At 36.5% G+C, this 16,460-nt stretch overlaps 1 protein-coding gene across 3 annotated transcripts in view; it reads left to right on the forward strand.

Moving 5' to 3' along the window:
- RSPO2 (R-spondin 2) overlaps positions 1-16,460 on the forward strand; it is a 165,029-nt gene that overhangs the window by 68,382 nt on the left and 80,187 nt on the right. For all 3 annotated transcript variants that reach the window (XM_085020405.1, NM_001293141.1, XM_085020406.1), the window contains one exon: positions 14,717-14,905. In XM_085020405.1, the coding sequence (XP_084876531.1) occupies positions 14,717-14,905 (189 nt within the window). The remainder of the gene's footprint in view (positions 1-14,716; positions 14,906-16,460) is intronic.

The raw sequence follows: 16,460 nt of genomic DNA on the forward strand, positions 1-16,460 counted from the left end.
AGCCACAGCAACGTGGGATTCAAGCTATGTCTGTGACTTACACCACAGCTCACAGCAACGCCGGATCCCTGACCCACTGAGCGAGGCCAGGAATTGAACCCATGTCATCATGGATACTAGTTGGGTTTGTTAACCACTAAGCCATGATGGGAACTCCTTTGAAATTTAGAGATAAAAGATCATAGTATCTGCAGCTTATACTCAAGTGGTTCAGAAAAATAGTATGTTACTATTTATATATATAGGTATGCATATACTATCTTTATATATAGGTATATATATATAGTGTGCATATACTATATATATAGGTATGCATATACTATTTTAATATATGGGTATATATATAGTATGCATATACTATTTATATATAGGTATGCATATATTATTTTTCTGAACCACTTATATATATGCACATTGTAGGGATGTATCTCTATACACATGTCTATAAACACACACACACATACATATAGTTTTGTCATTTCTTGAGAGTGACCAAACACTATTTGCTGTTTTCCGGTAATGCATATACAATTTGCTTTTGGCTTCCAAGGCTTACACGGAATGAGGGAATTATGGTCAGTGAAAGGGACAAATTGCTCTCCAAATCTGTCCAGAACAGAGGTTTCTTGAACTCTTTGTGTCAGTCTGTCAGTCCATACCTCTTGACTTCAGCACATCTTTAAAGTCTAGTTTTGATCATTTGGATGGTGTACTGAGCCTTTTTAATTACGTAGGTATGCTTGTTGTGTTACTTCAAAGGCCCCTTGTCGAGGACAGGATTTGTCTTCAAAGACAGTGAGGAGAGTGGGCCATTTGCAGGAAATTGCATGGTTTGGGGGTGATTTTTTTCTTTGAACCTGTCAATTGTAGATCCCTATTTTAAAAATGCTGGCTTTTTGCTGTATGCTCAAAGAGTTAAAGACTTTCCGTTTATAATTTTGAAGATTTCTCTTTGACCTCTGCCAGAAGAAACCTGTAACTCAGTTTACCCCTATAATTCTTTTTGCTGTATCAGCAGTTTGACTCGGGTTTTTTTATGTATGACATTCTAATTTTGTTGGTTTATGAGACTTAATATAGTCCTAGTTATGTTAGGGAAGAATTAGTATAGACTCTTAGCGACTAGTCATCAAAAGGAACTTTGATTATTTTGCTGTAGCTAAAAACTAAAAACAGAGCACAGGAGCAGTGAGCAAATTACAAGGGTACAGCCTAATTTGTAAGAAAGTTCTCACAGTTTTAATCATGGCACAATGCATTTCTTTTCTAGGCGCTGTGCATATATCTTTTAATGATGAAATAAATGCATGGGTTTTGAAATCAGAGGTCAGAGCTGGATTCAGATTTATCACTAACAAACTGTATAACCTTGGAAAGGTTTCTTAAACTCTCTGATCTGTTTGATAAGCAGAAATTATTAGTTATAAGCATTACTTTTAAAACCTATGAAAGCATGTAGATTGTAATTTGCCACATAGCGTGTTTCCCTAAGTTCATTTTCTTTTCTTTTTCCCCCTATTTTGACTTACTTAGCTCTTTTTCATTTCTTGTTCTGAATAGACATAACTTTCTTAGAATAAACATGGTTACACTGCTAGATTTCAAACTGTGTCTAAGATATTGATTGCTGTGAAGTTAGCAAATGGACAAAGCATGTTAAAATGAACTGTTAATAAATGTTAAATACAGACAGTTGACTTAAAAATTACTGAGAACTAAATCCCATGTAGGTCTGAAGATTTAGTAGTGAATCATTCTGATTTTTGTTAGCATGTGTAACATTTGACCCACAGGGAGCTACACTGAGTATAACAAAGCTTTCACATTTTTTGCATCATAGTGTCTTCCCGAATAATTGTTCCATAATAATATTTTTCAACCCTAAAGGTTTTTTTAGGTGTGTTTTTCATTAAGGCAAGTTAGAAGAATTTTATTATCTTTGAAGAGATCTTTCTGTAGGATGGTGTAGCTAGCAGTGTTCATTCTCAATTTTAAAACACAGTGGTATAACTCATGGAAATTTCCACATCTGAAACACATGAAGTGTTTAAACTGGTTAATTATGACATAGATGGTTCTTGAGGGCTGTGTTTATGACACCAAATAAGCCATCCAGTTGGCTTTCCACTTACTGTTTTAAAATTAAAATAGTGAAATAAACAGGAGTTAGTTTCTATTTCTAGGAAGCAAGTGGTACATGAGAGACAATTGAGTAACTTGTACACAATGAGAATTCCATCCTACCCTCTTCCCCTTTTAAAAAGTCAATTTAATCTTTGGGTAGACAGGAGGGGGAGTTTTTCCTATAGGCAGTTGTGTAGGTCAAACACTATGGCACTTAGGTTACAGTACTTAGGAAGTATGCAAAACTATTTTGAAATAGTGTTAGCCTAAGAAGTATTTATGTACTTGATGGAATAAAAATCTGGCTCTGTTTATGAGCAGTTTGGTTTTTTTTTTCTATTTAAATAATTGGATTATCTACTTGTGTAAACATGGAATCATGTGAATGTGATGGTTTCACAATCTTCATAAATGTATATATTTAGATCTGCTCATGTTGGAGTTACCATTAGCACCAACATTCTGTCAACATTTCCACAGGGTCTTTTAAGTATGTTGTGAAAGCCCAAGCCAACCCTTGGCATAAGTATACTATACAGCAGTTTCTAGCCATGGCTTATGGGATTGCACACAATCTAACTTTAAACTTTACTATTCTTTTGGCATTAGAACAGTTTTATAGAGTATATTTTTTTCCCTGTCACAGATTCAAGCAGGTGGCTTATTTTATACAATGTAAGATATGAGTCTTCCCTTGTTTCAAAACATAGTATCTTTTGGGAAATGAGCAATCACAAACCATCTTATATTTTTCTCTGACTTCATCACTAATTAATGTTATTGGTGTTAGCAGTTGCAGACGCTGAGGAACTTACGATTCTAGTATTTTGCCCACTGGAATGGTGTAGTTTGGGGATGAGCATGTTTTGGTCCTTAATTGTACATATTTCCCTGTTCCCTGTCAGAATTAATATCTGGGGTGGGGATATGCATAAAGGTTTTTGTGTCTAAGAGTTGGGATGGGGAGGAAAAGGAGAATTCTTATAGGGCTTGGCTTCAAACACGAGTGTTAATGATGAGAAATACTTTACCGTTTGGGGAATTGTATATACATAGACTCTAGCAAAAAGAGTCTGCTTTTATCTTGTGCCATTTTACTTGACGTTGGATGTTAATGACTTTTTTTTGGAATTTTTTGGAGAATTTATAAATCCCACTTAATTCATTCAAACTGTTTTGTTCTGCTTGATGTTTTGTCGATCAGGGCACAGAACTGGTACATCCAAGGGCTCATTTAGGTTTCCCTGAGCTGCTCTCTGGTACTGAACCCCGAGGGGTCAGGACCTGATGGGTGCTGATTAAATAAAAAACCACTTAAATACCTTACTTTGCAGAAGCTCTTTTGGGAAATCTCTGGCTCCTGTCTCCAGATGTGCAACCTGCATCTGATATTGTTGCTTATGTTTTTTGTTTATTTTGTCTGTTTGTTTTATGGCTGCACGGGGCATATAGAAGTGCCAGGTCAGGGATGGAATCAGAGCCACAGCTTTGGCAGTAATGGATCCTTTAACTCACTTCACTGGGCTGGGGAGCAAACCTGCACCTCTGCAGTGATCCGAGCAGCTGCAGTTGGATTCCTTATTCAGTACACCATAGCAGGAACTCCTAGATGCTTGTGTTTTAGGTGAAACATGTTGAAGGGATACTGCTTTTTCTCAAGGTAAAATGTGGTGAACCAAAGTAATTTTTCCTTTGATTATTGCAGTGACTGCTTTGGTACATCTTTTGTTTCTTCCAGTTTTGGTAGGCTTGCATTGACTATTAATGCTGATTTATTAAATTAGAAGGGAAATATGTTTATCGTGTTCTGGTTGGGTCTGTTGTGCCCCCAAACAGACTGATGTAAGACTCCATCCACATTTATTTTGCAACCATATCTTGTTTCATCTTTCCATTGACTAGCACCTAGTGAGGATTCTGGGCTTCCCTGGGAGGTCTTAGTTAATTCCAACTTGAAGCATGCATGACGCATGCCTCATACAGGGTTTCTGCTTCCTCATGATAGGTAAAAAATATCCTATTCAGTTAACCACACTATAGCCATGTAGTTAATCGTGGTTGTAAATGTACTTCTGAGGTGCTAATCTATGAGGATTATAACTCAGGTGGGTGCTGGCACTTGAGAGTAATTAGTTTACAATTGTGTTCCTTTTCCTCATTTTCTTGTGAAGATGTGAGTACTTGATGTGTTAAACCTGTGACTCAACTTTCTCCGTATTTTAAAATCTCCTAGTAGCTTTGAGTTTTTGGTTAGTGAGATACATGTGATGCATAATTTGGTAGAAGCAGCAAAATCATCTGCTTAAAGCTTTTAATCCTGATATCATTAAGAATGTTCATCAGATGATTTCATTATTTTGGGAGGCTTATACGGTTTTAGAAGTATTATTTTCCTAAGGAATACTTTTGGAGAAAAGGATATATCCAGTCTTTCATTCCTAATTGATACATTTTAGATGGATAAAAAATATTAATTATCAACTAATAACATTTTCAGAAGCCAATTAATTATGGATTTCTCAAAGCTAGCACTTCAAGAAGTTAAAGTTTTGTAAGTCTTTTTCCTAAAAACATTAGTATCTATTGAAGGACTCACGACAAAATATAAGAGAATCTGGGAGTTCCCATTGTGGCACAGCAGAAACAAATTTGACTAGTATCCATGAGGATGTGTGTTCAATCCCTGGCCTTGATCAGTTGGTCAGGGATGTGGCTTTGGCATGAGCTGTGGTGTAGGTCACTAACACAGATCAGATCCTGTTTTGCTGTGGCTGTGGTGTATGCTGGGAACTTTCATTTCACCCCTAGCCTGGGAACTTTCATATGCCACAGGCACAGACCTAAAAGGCAAAAAAAAAAAAAAAAAAAAAAAAAAGAGAGAGAGAGAGAATCTGAGAAAATATGGTTTAATTCTGCAGATTCTAAAATTTTGGAATTTTTGGCACACGTTTGCTCTTTGTTATGCTCAAAATTTTTTCTAGACTAAATTCATGTTATTTTAGCTCCTCTAAAACTTTAATGGGCATTTAGAAACTTAGCTCTATCAAAGCTTTATTAATATTACTTATTTTAACATCTATTTTCTAAGGCATGGTGACGATAATGGTGAAAATTTAGAGCATTAAAATTTGTTGTTTTTTCACCAAAGATTGCATATTTTATTTTCTTATAAATACCTAAAAGGTAGAACTAAAGAAAGTATCCTAAGATAGGAATTTTTCATTTTGGTTACATCTTGTGTGGTTCCTTAATTCATAACCTTGATTGCTCAGTTGAGTTTGAGCTTGGTAGTATATATGATGACAGGATTTTTTACCCTAATGATGCCAAGCTCTAGTAGGGAGAATCTATGCCCAGCTTGATTTGTATAAGATCTGAAGTGCAAGTTCCCTGTTATTTGTGCCAGAGATAGGGTTTTTGTTTCTAAATATATATCTTGAATTTGGGATTGGGCAGAGATAAATATTAGCAATATGATAAGATTGATAGAAGTTAATAGTAATTGTTCATTAAAAAAAAAAGCTTTTGAACTTGTAACATTATTTAACCTCCAAATATGAAGTGAGGCTAAGATGCTAGCAGCCCACTGTTCAGTCCCATTATTTTCAGAATTACAAATCTGTACCCTTTGTCAGGAATGGATGCCTTCACCTAGGAAGAATTTAGATTTCTGCTTGTTTGGCAGGGCTTACTCCAGAAACAGGGGAAGAGTTTTAAAAAGTATTAGGAGTATATTAGAAACAGATGGGCATTCAACACCTACATAAAATGTTCTATGGGATAAAATGTGAATAACTGGATTTGATTTAACAAAGGACCAAACTTAAGATACCAGGATTCATTAAGAAACACCAAACATTGCAATTTAAGAGGAATACAAATCAGATAATTAGAATTAAGAGTAAAGGTTTTTACTTGTGCTTTTTTTTTTTTTTTTTTTTCTCCTTGTTTACTACTCAGTGACGTTGGTATTGTTAACTGGTTTCCGCCTCATGATTTTGGCTTTCTGCAGGCACATATTCCTTTCCCTATCAAAGAGATAGGTGTGGATTTGTGTTAATACCACTAACACCTTTTTTGAGGATTTTTAAATGTTTTCTGTGATATATTTCATCTTTAGAATTTGGGGTGGGTCTGGATTTAGACAAGTGTTTGGGTTGGAATGATGAGGCTCTGGATCTCAGCAGGTTTTAGGGTTGGAAAAGTTGAAGCTTACGGGGAAAGCAAATAAACATGGTCATCAAAGCTGGGACTTAAGATCTGTTTATTCACCTGCACCCTTCAATTAAATCTCATAGAAAGAGGCAGAGCTATTTGACTTATTAAGATCCTGGCAAAATAAATTACTCTAGTCATGTTTAAAGGTCTATTTTTGCCTGACTTTAGATACAGAGATGGGTGTAGTCACGATGTAATGGATGGAGAAGTTCTTGTTAAGCTGTTGATTTACAACGTGGAGGCGACTGGAATAGTTAAGACACTGGACCGTGGTGAATTAAACTGAAACGTCTATTTGGGTCTTGGGGCATGAAGCTTCAGCCTGTAAAAGTTACTTCTGTTCTTGTTCTGAAGCATGGAGGAGCACTGTGGAAGAAGACTGGGGGGAGGGAAAAGACAGCACTTAGGTTAGGTGTGGCTCACATCACTTTTGTTTTAAGAGAATCCCTCCTGTGTAGGGTTACAAAGATAGCTAAGATATGGACTCAGGTAAGTATTCCCTGTCTTTATTCATTAAGTCAGTTAAGGTTCAAGTAAATAAAGCAATGGTTTTAATGACTTTAAGAATACCTTTTAAAAAATGGAGAGTACAATTTGTGGACTCCGAAATCTTTGTGGTCAAGATGAAAGTTGGCTTTTGATACCTAAAAACAAAATAAAACAAAAAGCCTTTAATTTATGATGATTCTCTTAGCTCTGTAATTCTCTTTTTTCCATTCTTCTTACTATAGAGTGTGATTTATAGTGATAAAGAACTCTTGGTTTAACTCTGGAACTAAAAGTAAGTATAGCTTCAGCTTTACTTTGTGATGACTGTGGTACAGAAAGCTTTCTCCTTAAAACATTCTCCTATGTATGTAAATCTTCCAATTTTTTTTTTTTTTTACTTATATAAGATTTGGATTTGGATAACCTTGACAGTGCCCTTTCAAATTTGTAGTTAAGCTGGGGAGCAGAAGGCATCCAGGGGACTATGCTTAGACATGCTGCCGAGGGCTCTGCAGTGTGGGGCTGCCTTTGATGCATCTCCAGCCAGCGGCTCCTGCCCTTGACTTGTCTCCTGGCTGCTCCTACTTAAGGACCTTTTCTTTCACAGAAGAGTTGCAAATTGCTTATCCAAATATCATGCTGTAAGGTCTTTGCACCTAAGGTGGGTTCTGTTCTTAGACAACCCTGAAAATTATAAAGAGTTGGGTTCTGCCCAGTCACCACCTCCACTGCCAAAGCCATTTCATCCATCATACAGCCACTGAGTCTTTTCCAGCTCTGTTTCTCTGGCCCTGGCTTTCCACACCCTACCCAGCTCACTCTGTTTACCTCTTCTATATACACAAGTTGGTCTGTATCCCAGTTTTTGAATCTTACATACTCCTTACCCTCTGCTCAGGACACCAATAACAAAGTATCGGAATAAAACCTCTTTAGAGGGCGGCTGGGAAAATTGTAAATAGTAGAGGCTTATTTCCAGTCTGCTATGTGAAAATGCTTTATATATCATAATTACTTCATGAGAGTGAGGCATAGCAGAAATCCTATGATGAAAGTAAAAGCAGAAAAGTTAACCTGACAGTAGAATAGAGAGAGAAGTAGAGAGAGGTAATTGGGGGAGGGGGTGCATCACTGTCTAAGTGAGAGGTAATAAGGGCTTTACTTGGAGAAGATTAGTGGAAATCACAAGAGTGTCAGAACTAAGTCTTTTCTTTCATTCATTTTTAAAATTGAAGTGATTCAGTTATACATATATATATATATACACAAATATGCATTATATATGTTACATAGACAAATGTATATTATACAGACATAGATGTGTTCTGTTTCCTTATAGGTTACTACAAAATACTGTGTATAGTATTTTGTGCTATATAGTAGGTCCTTGTTGGTTATCTGTTTTATAAATGTGTGTATGTCATGCCAAGCTCTTAATTTATCCCTCCTTCCCCGTTCTCCTTTGATAATCATGTTTGTTTTCTATTTCTGTTTTATAAATAAGTTCATTTGCATCATTTTTTTAGATTCCACATATAAGTGATATCATGTGATATTTGTCTTTCTCTGCCTTGTTTCCCTTAGTATGATAATCTTTAGGTCTACCCATGTTGCAGCAAATGGTGTTGTTGCATTCTTTTTTATGGCTGAGTACAGAACCATGATTGTAGGAGGAGATATTTTCATGGAAGCTAGGAAAGAAAGAAAAGGTACAAAAAAAAAAAAAAAAGAAAAGAAAAGGTACGGTAATGATCCAGCTTCAGGAGTTGAGAGGACCAGAAACAGAATGAGATCTTGAATTGAGGGTCTGAAAGCTGGTTGTGGTCTTCATAAAAGTAGTGCTGGGGATAACTGAATGGGTGGTGGTGGTAGGTAGAGACTGAAGATCAAACTGACAGGTCTGGAGTTCCTGTCGTGGCTCAGTGGTTAACGAATCTGACTAGGAACCATGAGGTTGCAGGTTCCATCCCTGGCCTTGCTCAGTGGGTTAAGGATCCGGTGTTGCCCTGAGTTATGGTGCAGATCCCAGATGCAGCTTGGATCTGGCATTGCTGTGGCTGTGGTATAGGCCAGCAGCTACAGCTCCGATTAGACCCCAGCCTGGGAACCTCCATTTGCTGTGGGGGTGGCCCTAGAAAAGGCAAAAAGACAAAAAAACAAAACAAAACAAAACAAAAAAAACTGACAGGTCCAAGAAGTATGAATGACATTGGTCTGGTTCATTGATATGAGAAGCTGCTTATAACTTGATTGAAATGGATCAAGGTATCATACTTCATTTAAAGTATGCTCACTGCTCTGAAAAATACAAATTACATATTAAAAATAATGCTTATATTGGATTCGGAAGATGTGGTATATATACACAATGGAATACTACTCAGCCATAAAAAAGAATGACATAATGCCATTTGCAGCAACATGGATGGAACTAGAGAATCTCATACTGAGTGAAATGAGCCAGAAAGACAAAGACAAATACCATATGATATCACATATAACTGGAAGCTAATATCCAGCACAAATGAACATCTCTACAGAAAAGAAAATCATGGACCTGGAAAACAGACTTGTGGCTGCCTGATGGGAGAGGGTGGGAATGGGAGGGATCGGGAGCTTGGGATTATCAGACACAACTTAGAATAGGTTTACAAGGAGATCCTGCTGAGTAGCATTGAGAACTATGTCTAGATACTTATGTTGCAACAGAACAAAGGGTGGGGAAAAAATGTAAATGTAATGTATACATGTAAGGATAACTTGATCTCCTTGGTGTGCAGTGGGAAAATAAAAATAAATAAATAAAATAAAAATAATGCTTATGTGTGCACATATAAAGAGATAGCTGGAAAGTTTGCCAAACTGTTAGGAGGAATTATATAGGAGGAGATGATTTTTCATCTAAATTGATTCTATTTTGCTCCACAAGTGCAGGAGTAAGAAAACAAGGTGGTTAATCAAAAATTAGCTGGGATCATACACTTGCAAGCAAGAGAAAGTCCGTAAAATAGACTCACTCTGTAGATGAAAGCAGTTGGAGTTGATAGAACAAAATCCTGGCATAGGTGGGAAAAAGTAGCTCTTAATGTCCAATTCAAAGAGTTAACTTGGCCCTGATTTCTGGTTCCAAGTGTCTTGGTTCTTTTTTAGCCCCTTCTCTGAAAGGTTAGACTAAATCCTTGTTTTGGAATCTCTGGAGGAGAGGCTGTAAGAACAAATCAGAGAGCCCAGGAGAAGTGGGGAGAGCATGTTAAGGAACAGAAACCTGTGCGGATCTGCTACAAGGAACTGTAAATATACTGGATGCTGAATTGTTTTAAGTGAAGGAAGGGTGTAGTATACAGTGTACTTAGTTGTATAACTGCTAGTCTGAATACTTATTGATTGATACTAGTTTTATACTCAATAAATATATGTAGGCTAGTAGGATGTAGTCTCTGAAAAGTTCCAATAATTGATGAATTGTCTATTTTCTTTTTCTTTTGTGAGTTAACTCAATAAATGAAATTGGTATGGCCTCATTTATGTTGTTATATTTATGGCCTTGCTTGGTGTAGTGATGACTAAGAGTTACATGAATTGTTATATTTTAGAAATTCTACTGAGATTTTAAATTAGGTTATTTTTGAATTTTAAGCTGGAGCTAGAAACAGACTTTTCTTTTAAATGAACCCTTTAACCACTAGCTGTAGTGAATTTCATAAGGTTCATATATCAATTTTCAGATGTTATTCCAACATTTACTTTGTACTATCCTCCTTGTCCCTCCAATAGAATACTTTTGCTGTTAAAAAAAATTAAAAGAATATGTTCTGGGTGAGCATCCAGTATAGTTTATATAAATCTTCAAAAGAGATGTGATTGTAAGTAACTGTTTTATCCTAAAGTCAGTATATGGCCTTCCTATCCATTTTTTCTCTTAAAAAAATTGAGATAATTTACTTATACATTATTTATTTATTTATTTACTTATACATTATTTATTTATTTATTATTTATTTATTATTTATTATTTATTTATTTATTTATTTATTTATTTATTTATATTTTGCCTTTTCTAGGGCTGCTCCTGCAGCACATGGAGGTTCCCAGGCTAGGGGTCTAATCAGAGCTGTAGCCGCCGGCCTATGCCACAGCCACAGCAATGCAGTATCTGAGCCACGTCTGTGACCTACACCACAGCTCATGGCAACACCAGATCCTTAACCCACTGAGCAAGGCCAGGGATTGAATCCGCAACCTCATGGTTCCTACTCGGATTCGTTAACCACTGAGCCACTACGCCAACTCCTGAACATTATTTATTAAAAATGCACAGATCCTAAATGCACAGCTTGAGTTTTAAAAATATACACATTTGTGTAACCAATACCCAATCAATGTTAGAACATTTCCATCACCTCCTATAGTGGGCTAAATATTAGCCCCTTTCTCCCAAATTCATGTCCACCTGGAACCTCAGAATATGATCTTACAGGGCTTTGCAAATGTGTCTGAGATGTGAAAGCATAGTGGATTCAGGTGAGTCCTAAATCTGCTCAGTGTCTTGATAAGACACAGAAAAGGACACACAGAGGTGCAGAGACAGGGCCGTGTGAATATGGAGGCAAAGAAGAGTGATACTGCCATAAGCCAAGGACCATTTGGGGCCACCTGAAGAAGCAAGGAGGGATTCTTCTGAAGGGCATTCCAAAGAAGCACAGCCCTGTTGATGTTTTGATTTCATACTTCTAGTCTCCAGAACTGCAAGAATAAGTTCTCATTTAAGCCACCATGGTGTGGTAATTTAATTCAGCTCTAGGAGACCCATATGCCTGCAAAAAGTCTATTGTGCCCCTTTACAGTCAGTCCTCCGTCCTCGAAGGCATTTAGGGTTCTAACGTCTATCACCATAGATGAATTTTACCTGTCCTTGACATCTGTAGACATAGAATTATACAGGCCATAAACATTGTCTGGGTGGGGGTCTGGCTTCTTTTGCTCAACAGAATGTATAGTTTCTCACCATGTTTGTGTGTGTATCAACAGTTTAATCCTTTTTATCATTAACATCTGTAGTGTGAATATACTACAGTTTATTGACCCATTCTCCATTCATGGATGTTTAGGTGGTTACTTCCTGTTCATATTTTATCTATGTTACATCTGTATTGAGCTGTCACTGGCTTAGAAGTGAGATATCACTATTTCTTTTGTAGTTGATTGCTAGAGTTTTAGCAAATATGTTTAAATTAGTATATTTTTTGTTTCTGATTTTTATGAAAGTGTGGTTGATTTATGTTTCTTCAATTTCTGTTGTACAGCAAAGTGACTCAATCCCATACGGTTCCCTGTGCTGCAGAGTAGGAGCCCATCTAATACTGGTCTTCCACACCCATAATATTGGAACTTGAAATGCTTTAACTTTAGCTTCCCTTCTCACTTTCTCTAGTCTTCCATGTTATGCCATTGAATAAAAAATATGTATTATTATGGGAGTTCATGTTATGGCTCAGTGGAAACAAACCAGACTAGTATCCATGAGGATGTGGGTTCAATCCCTGGCCTCCTTAGTGGGGTAAGGATCCAGCATTGCTGTGAACTATGGTGTAGGTCGCAGATGCAGCTCAGATACAGTGTTGCTATGGCTGTGGCTGCTGCGTAGGCCAGCAGCTGTGGCTCTGATTTGATCCCCTAGCCTAGGGACTTGCATATGCCACACCTGTGGCCCTAAAAAGCAGGAAAAAAAAAGATTATTATTATTTTTATGGCATGTGGAAGTTCCCAGGCCAAGGGTTCTGAATTCAAGCAGCAGCTACAACCCACACCACAGCTGCAGCAACACTGGATCCTTTAACCTGCTGCACCGAGCCAGGGTTTGAACTCATGCCTCTGTAGCGACCTGAGTTGCTCTAGTCAGATTCTTAACCCACAGTGGAAATTCCAAATAGGTATTATCTTTAAACCCTGGAAATTAGTCATTATTTTTAAAAATCACTGACTTGTAGCTATACCAATTGATTTGATCACTCTTACTTGTTACATTCTAGTTTCTTCTAGGTTCTATTTTCTTTTCCTCAATATATATAGTTTATTAGTTCTTTCAATGAGTGTTTTTTGATTAGTAAGTTCCTTGCCTTTATTTTAGCTGAAAATATATTTTGTCCTCATTCTTAGACTATCATTTAATTACTTAAAGGATTTTTCCTCAGTGTGCTAAAGATAACATTCCACTACTAACACACCAATTATTTTTGATAAGAAGTCTGCTAAGAGTAAAATTTTTATTCCTCTGTAGGTGATCTACTATTTATCTCTGGTTCGAATTCATTCTTTATTGCAAATATGCTGTGTTCAGATGCAGACTTATTTTTATTGGTCTGCTCAGATCTGTGAATTTTTTATCTAAGAACTCATGTTTTTCTTTCATTCTAGAAACTAATTGTCTTTTTTTTTTTTTAGTATAATGTCTTACTTATTCTCTTCTTTGATTCAGTAACACCTAAAAATCATGTATTGGAATTTTTTTTTTCATTTTATTCTTATGTGCTTATCTTTTTAATATTTCTATCTTGTTTTGTGCTACTTTTTTTTTTCTTTTTAGGGCTGCAGGTGTGGCATATGGAAGTTCCCTGGCTAGGGATCAAATTGGAGCTACAGCTGCCAGCCTTCACCACAGCTACAGCAATGCAGGATCTGAGCTGTGTCTGTGATCTACACCCAGCTCACAGCAATGTCGGATCCTTAACCCACTGAGTGAGGCCAGGGATTGAACCTGCATCCTCATGGATACTAGTCGGGCTCGTTACTGCTGAGCCACAAGGAGAACTTCCTGTGCTACAGTTTTTAAAACCTGTTTTCCGGTTAAGTCCCTATCTACCAGTCTGCCATTCAATTTGTTCATAGATTTTTTTTCTCAGTTTTAGAATTTTAATTTCTTCCTAATTTGCACATTTTATGATATTGCTTCTCATGTGATTTCCAGGCATTTTATCTCTTCAAATACTCTAACAAGACTCATTTTAAAGTCACTTTCAGATTGTTCTGTTATTTCTGATTCTGTAGGTATGAATTCTCTTACTCAGATTGGCTTTTACTTGTGGAGGTTTGTGTGCACACGTGACTTGTTTATTTGATGTTAAGGTGGTTTTCCATGAAAGTTGCAGGTCTTGGAATTGTAGAAAATTTCTATAAGGTCGATTCATACTTTTTTCTTAGTAGCTTTTCCTGGATCTGGGCAAATTTTTCATGTTAACCTCTTGACTTAGGAACTCCATCCTACCTTGATGATTTGAACTTAAATCCCATACTTGGATGTCTTACAGACTTGTGATAGTTATTTGTCATGGGTTATATTTTCTCTCCTGTGCTCACCTGTCTATGCTCCTATTCCAGAGTTAAAAACTTCTTCTCTGGCCAGTTGGAATGTGGGCTTCTAGTATTTATTTCATGAACAAATAGTTTTCATTACTCCACTCTACATAGAGAAAAGTGTCAGCTTTTTGTGCAGGCATATTACTTTTTTTTTATACTTTAAAGTATAGATGATTTATAATATTGGGTTAGTTTCGGGTGTGTGGCAAAATGATACTACATGCATAGCTCTCAGTCTGGCTTCAGGACCCCGCCATGAGGTCTGTGTCTGTCTGGTCTAACAAGCCGTTCAGTCTGAGCTTCCAGCCTCAAACTCTGCCTCTAGGTTTCCTCTCTCTCTCTAAGTTTGGTTGTATATTAACCTTTTTTCTTTTCTTTTTGATTTTGTAGGGTGGCAGAGTTAATTTTGTTTAGCATTTCTATATGATTAAGGTAAAAAGACAAGAGACACTGGTCTCTTCAACCTGTTGCATGGACCAGAAGTCTGATCATATTCATATTTAAACATGTGTTTTGCTTTTTTCTCTTACAGCTAGTTACGTATCAAATCCCATTTGCAAGGGCTGTTTGTCTTGTTCAAAGGACAATGGGTGCAGCCGATGTCAACAGAAGTTATTCTTCTTTCTTCGAAGAGAAGGCATGCGCCAGTATGGAGAGTGCTTGCATTCCTGCCCATCTGGATACTATGGACACCGAGCCCCAGATATGAACAGATGTGCAAGTGAGCAGTCAAATTTTGTCTACCCTATTTTACTGTTGATACAACTTGAGAGGAATTAAGTTGAAAATTTTGACTAAGAAAAAGTATATTTGTAATATGCTACAGAAATAGTCTAAGCATAAACTTAAAAAAAAGGATGGGGCGGGATAACACTTTTACTTTGTTTAGTATAGAAATATATTGTACACTGCCACCTTTTTTTTTTTTAAAGATTACCTAAGTATTTTTTGATAACATGTATCTCAAACACAAGCATGTTAAGCAAATCTTTCGAGGCATACTTGCTCAGCACCTAGCAAAAAATTTAAATGGATATAAAATACCTTTACACTAGAAACATCCTCTTCAGTTTACCACAATGTCTATAGCTTCTTTTTCTTCTTATACTTGAGTTTTATAATACTTGAATTTATAATACTTAGTCTAATATGTAATTTAATACATAAATTTAAAGCAACATTACTGATAAAAGATGGAACTAAAATATTTAGTTTACTTCAAAGTATTCTAAGTTTAACAACTACAGAAAGGTTATTAGGAAGTGGTATTCTCTACATGGGAATGCAAGGACAATTTTTTATATTTTAATCCAAAAATAACTTATAGAATTATTTTCAATGTCTAGGTAAATAATAGAAACGACATTTTTTAAAAAATGAGAGAGATACCAAAGGAATATCCCCCCCCCCATTTTTAAAGGGAATTCAAATTTTAGAGGATAGAAGGGGTAAGGAAAAGGAACATGAAGTGAAATAATACATACACAAGAAGTTCAACCATAATTGAATCTACCAAGTACCAGATCAGCAGGCAACCAGTATTTAATGGGAGAGATTTAATTATCTCCAATTAATATACTACAGGCATGACTATTAAATCAACTGAGGTCTTTAGGTAAGAAGAGAGTTTGAATTTTATCATCTAAGGACAGTGTTATTTTGGAAAGAGGCAGAGGTAGTAGAGGGAGGTTAAACAGTTTCTGAGAAGAATCACATGTTTGTAAAAAGGTATTTGGGAAACAAGAAGTCTCATTTGGGGGTGCAATTGGCATCTTGGAAAGGCAGCTTCTATATGACTAGACATTTAGCATTCTTAGTTTATGCTCATTAAGTATTCTTTTTTTCCCCCAAATCATTGTGACAAAAAAAATTGTCCCCCCAAATTGCCAAAAACCTCCTAAGGGAGCAGTACCATCCCTGGAGGAGAACCATTGAATAGTTTGTGCTTAGTGTGCAGTGGGTTGGAATTGAGAATGAAAACAGAGTATTGAATGCAAATGATAAAGGTCTGGAGTGCCATGTTAAGTCTGGATATTATCTGAGGGTGGATATCTGAGTGTTGGCAGTGAACTAAAGCAATTGTTTTATTTAAGATAGTTCTTGCAGAAGTGCAAGAGATGAGTTGGAGAAGGCTGCTGTAACAATTGTGGATGAGAAATCATGTTCTGATGAAAGGTTTGTGCATAATGAATTCCAGAGACTTGTAAAATAGGATCAATGAGACCTAGTAACTGAGTTAATAGTGTGAAGAGAGAATCAAATTTGATCCTAAGGTT

This window comes from Sus scrofa, chromosome 4 (genome assembly GCF_054392235.1).
Source record: "Sus scrofa isolate SSC_HxYL_T2T_F1_AM1 chromosome 4, Sscrofa_HxYL_maternal_Yorkshire_Landrace_v2.0, whole genome shotgun sequence".
In the NCBI taxonomy this organism is placed as follows: Eukaryota; Metazoa; Chordata; class Mammalia; order Artiodactyla; family Suidae; genus Sus; species Sus scrofa.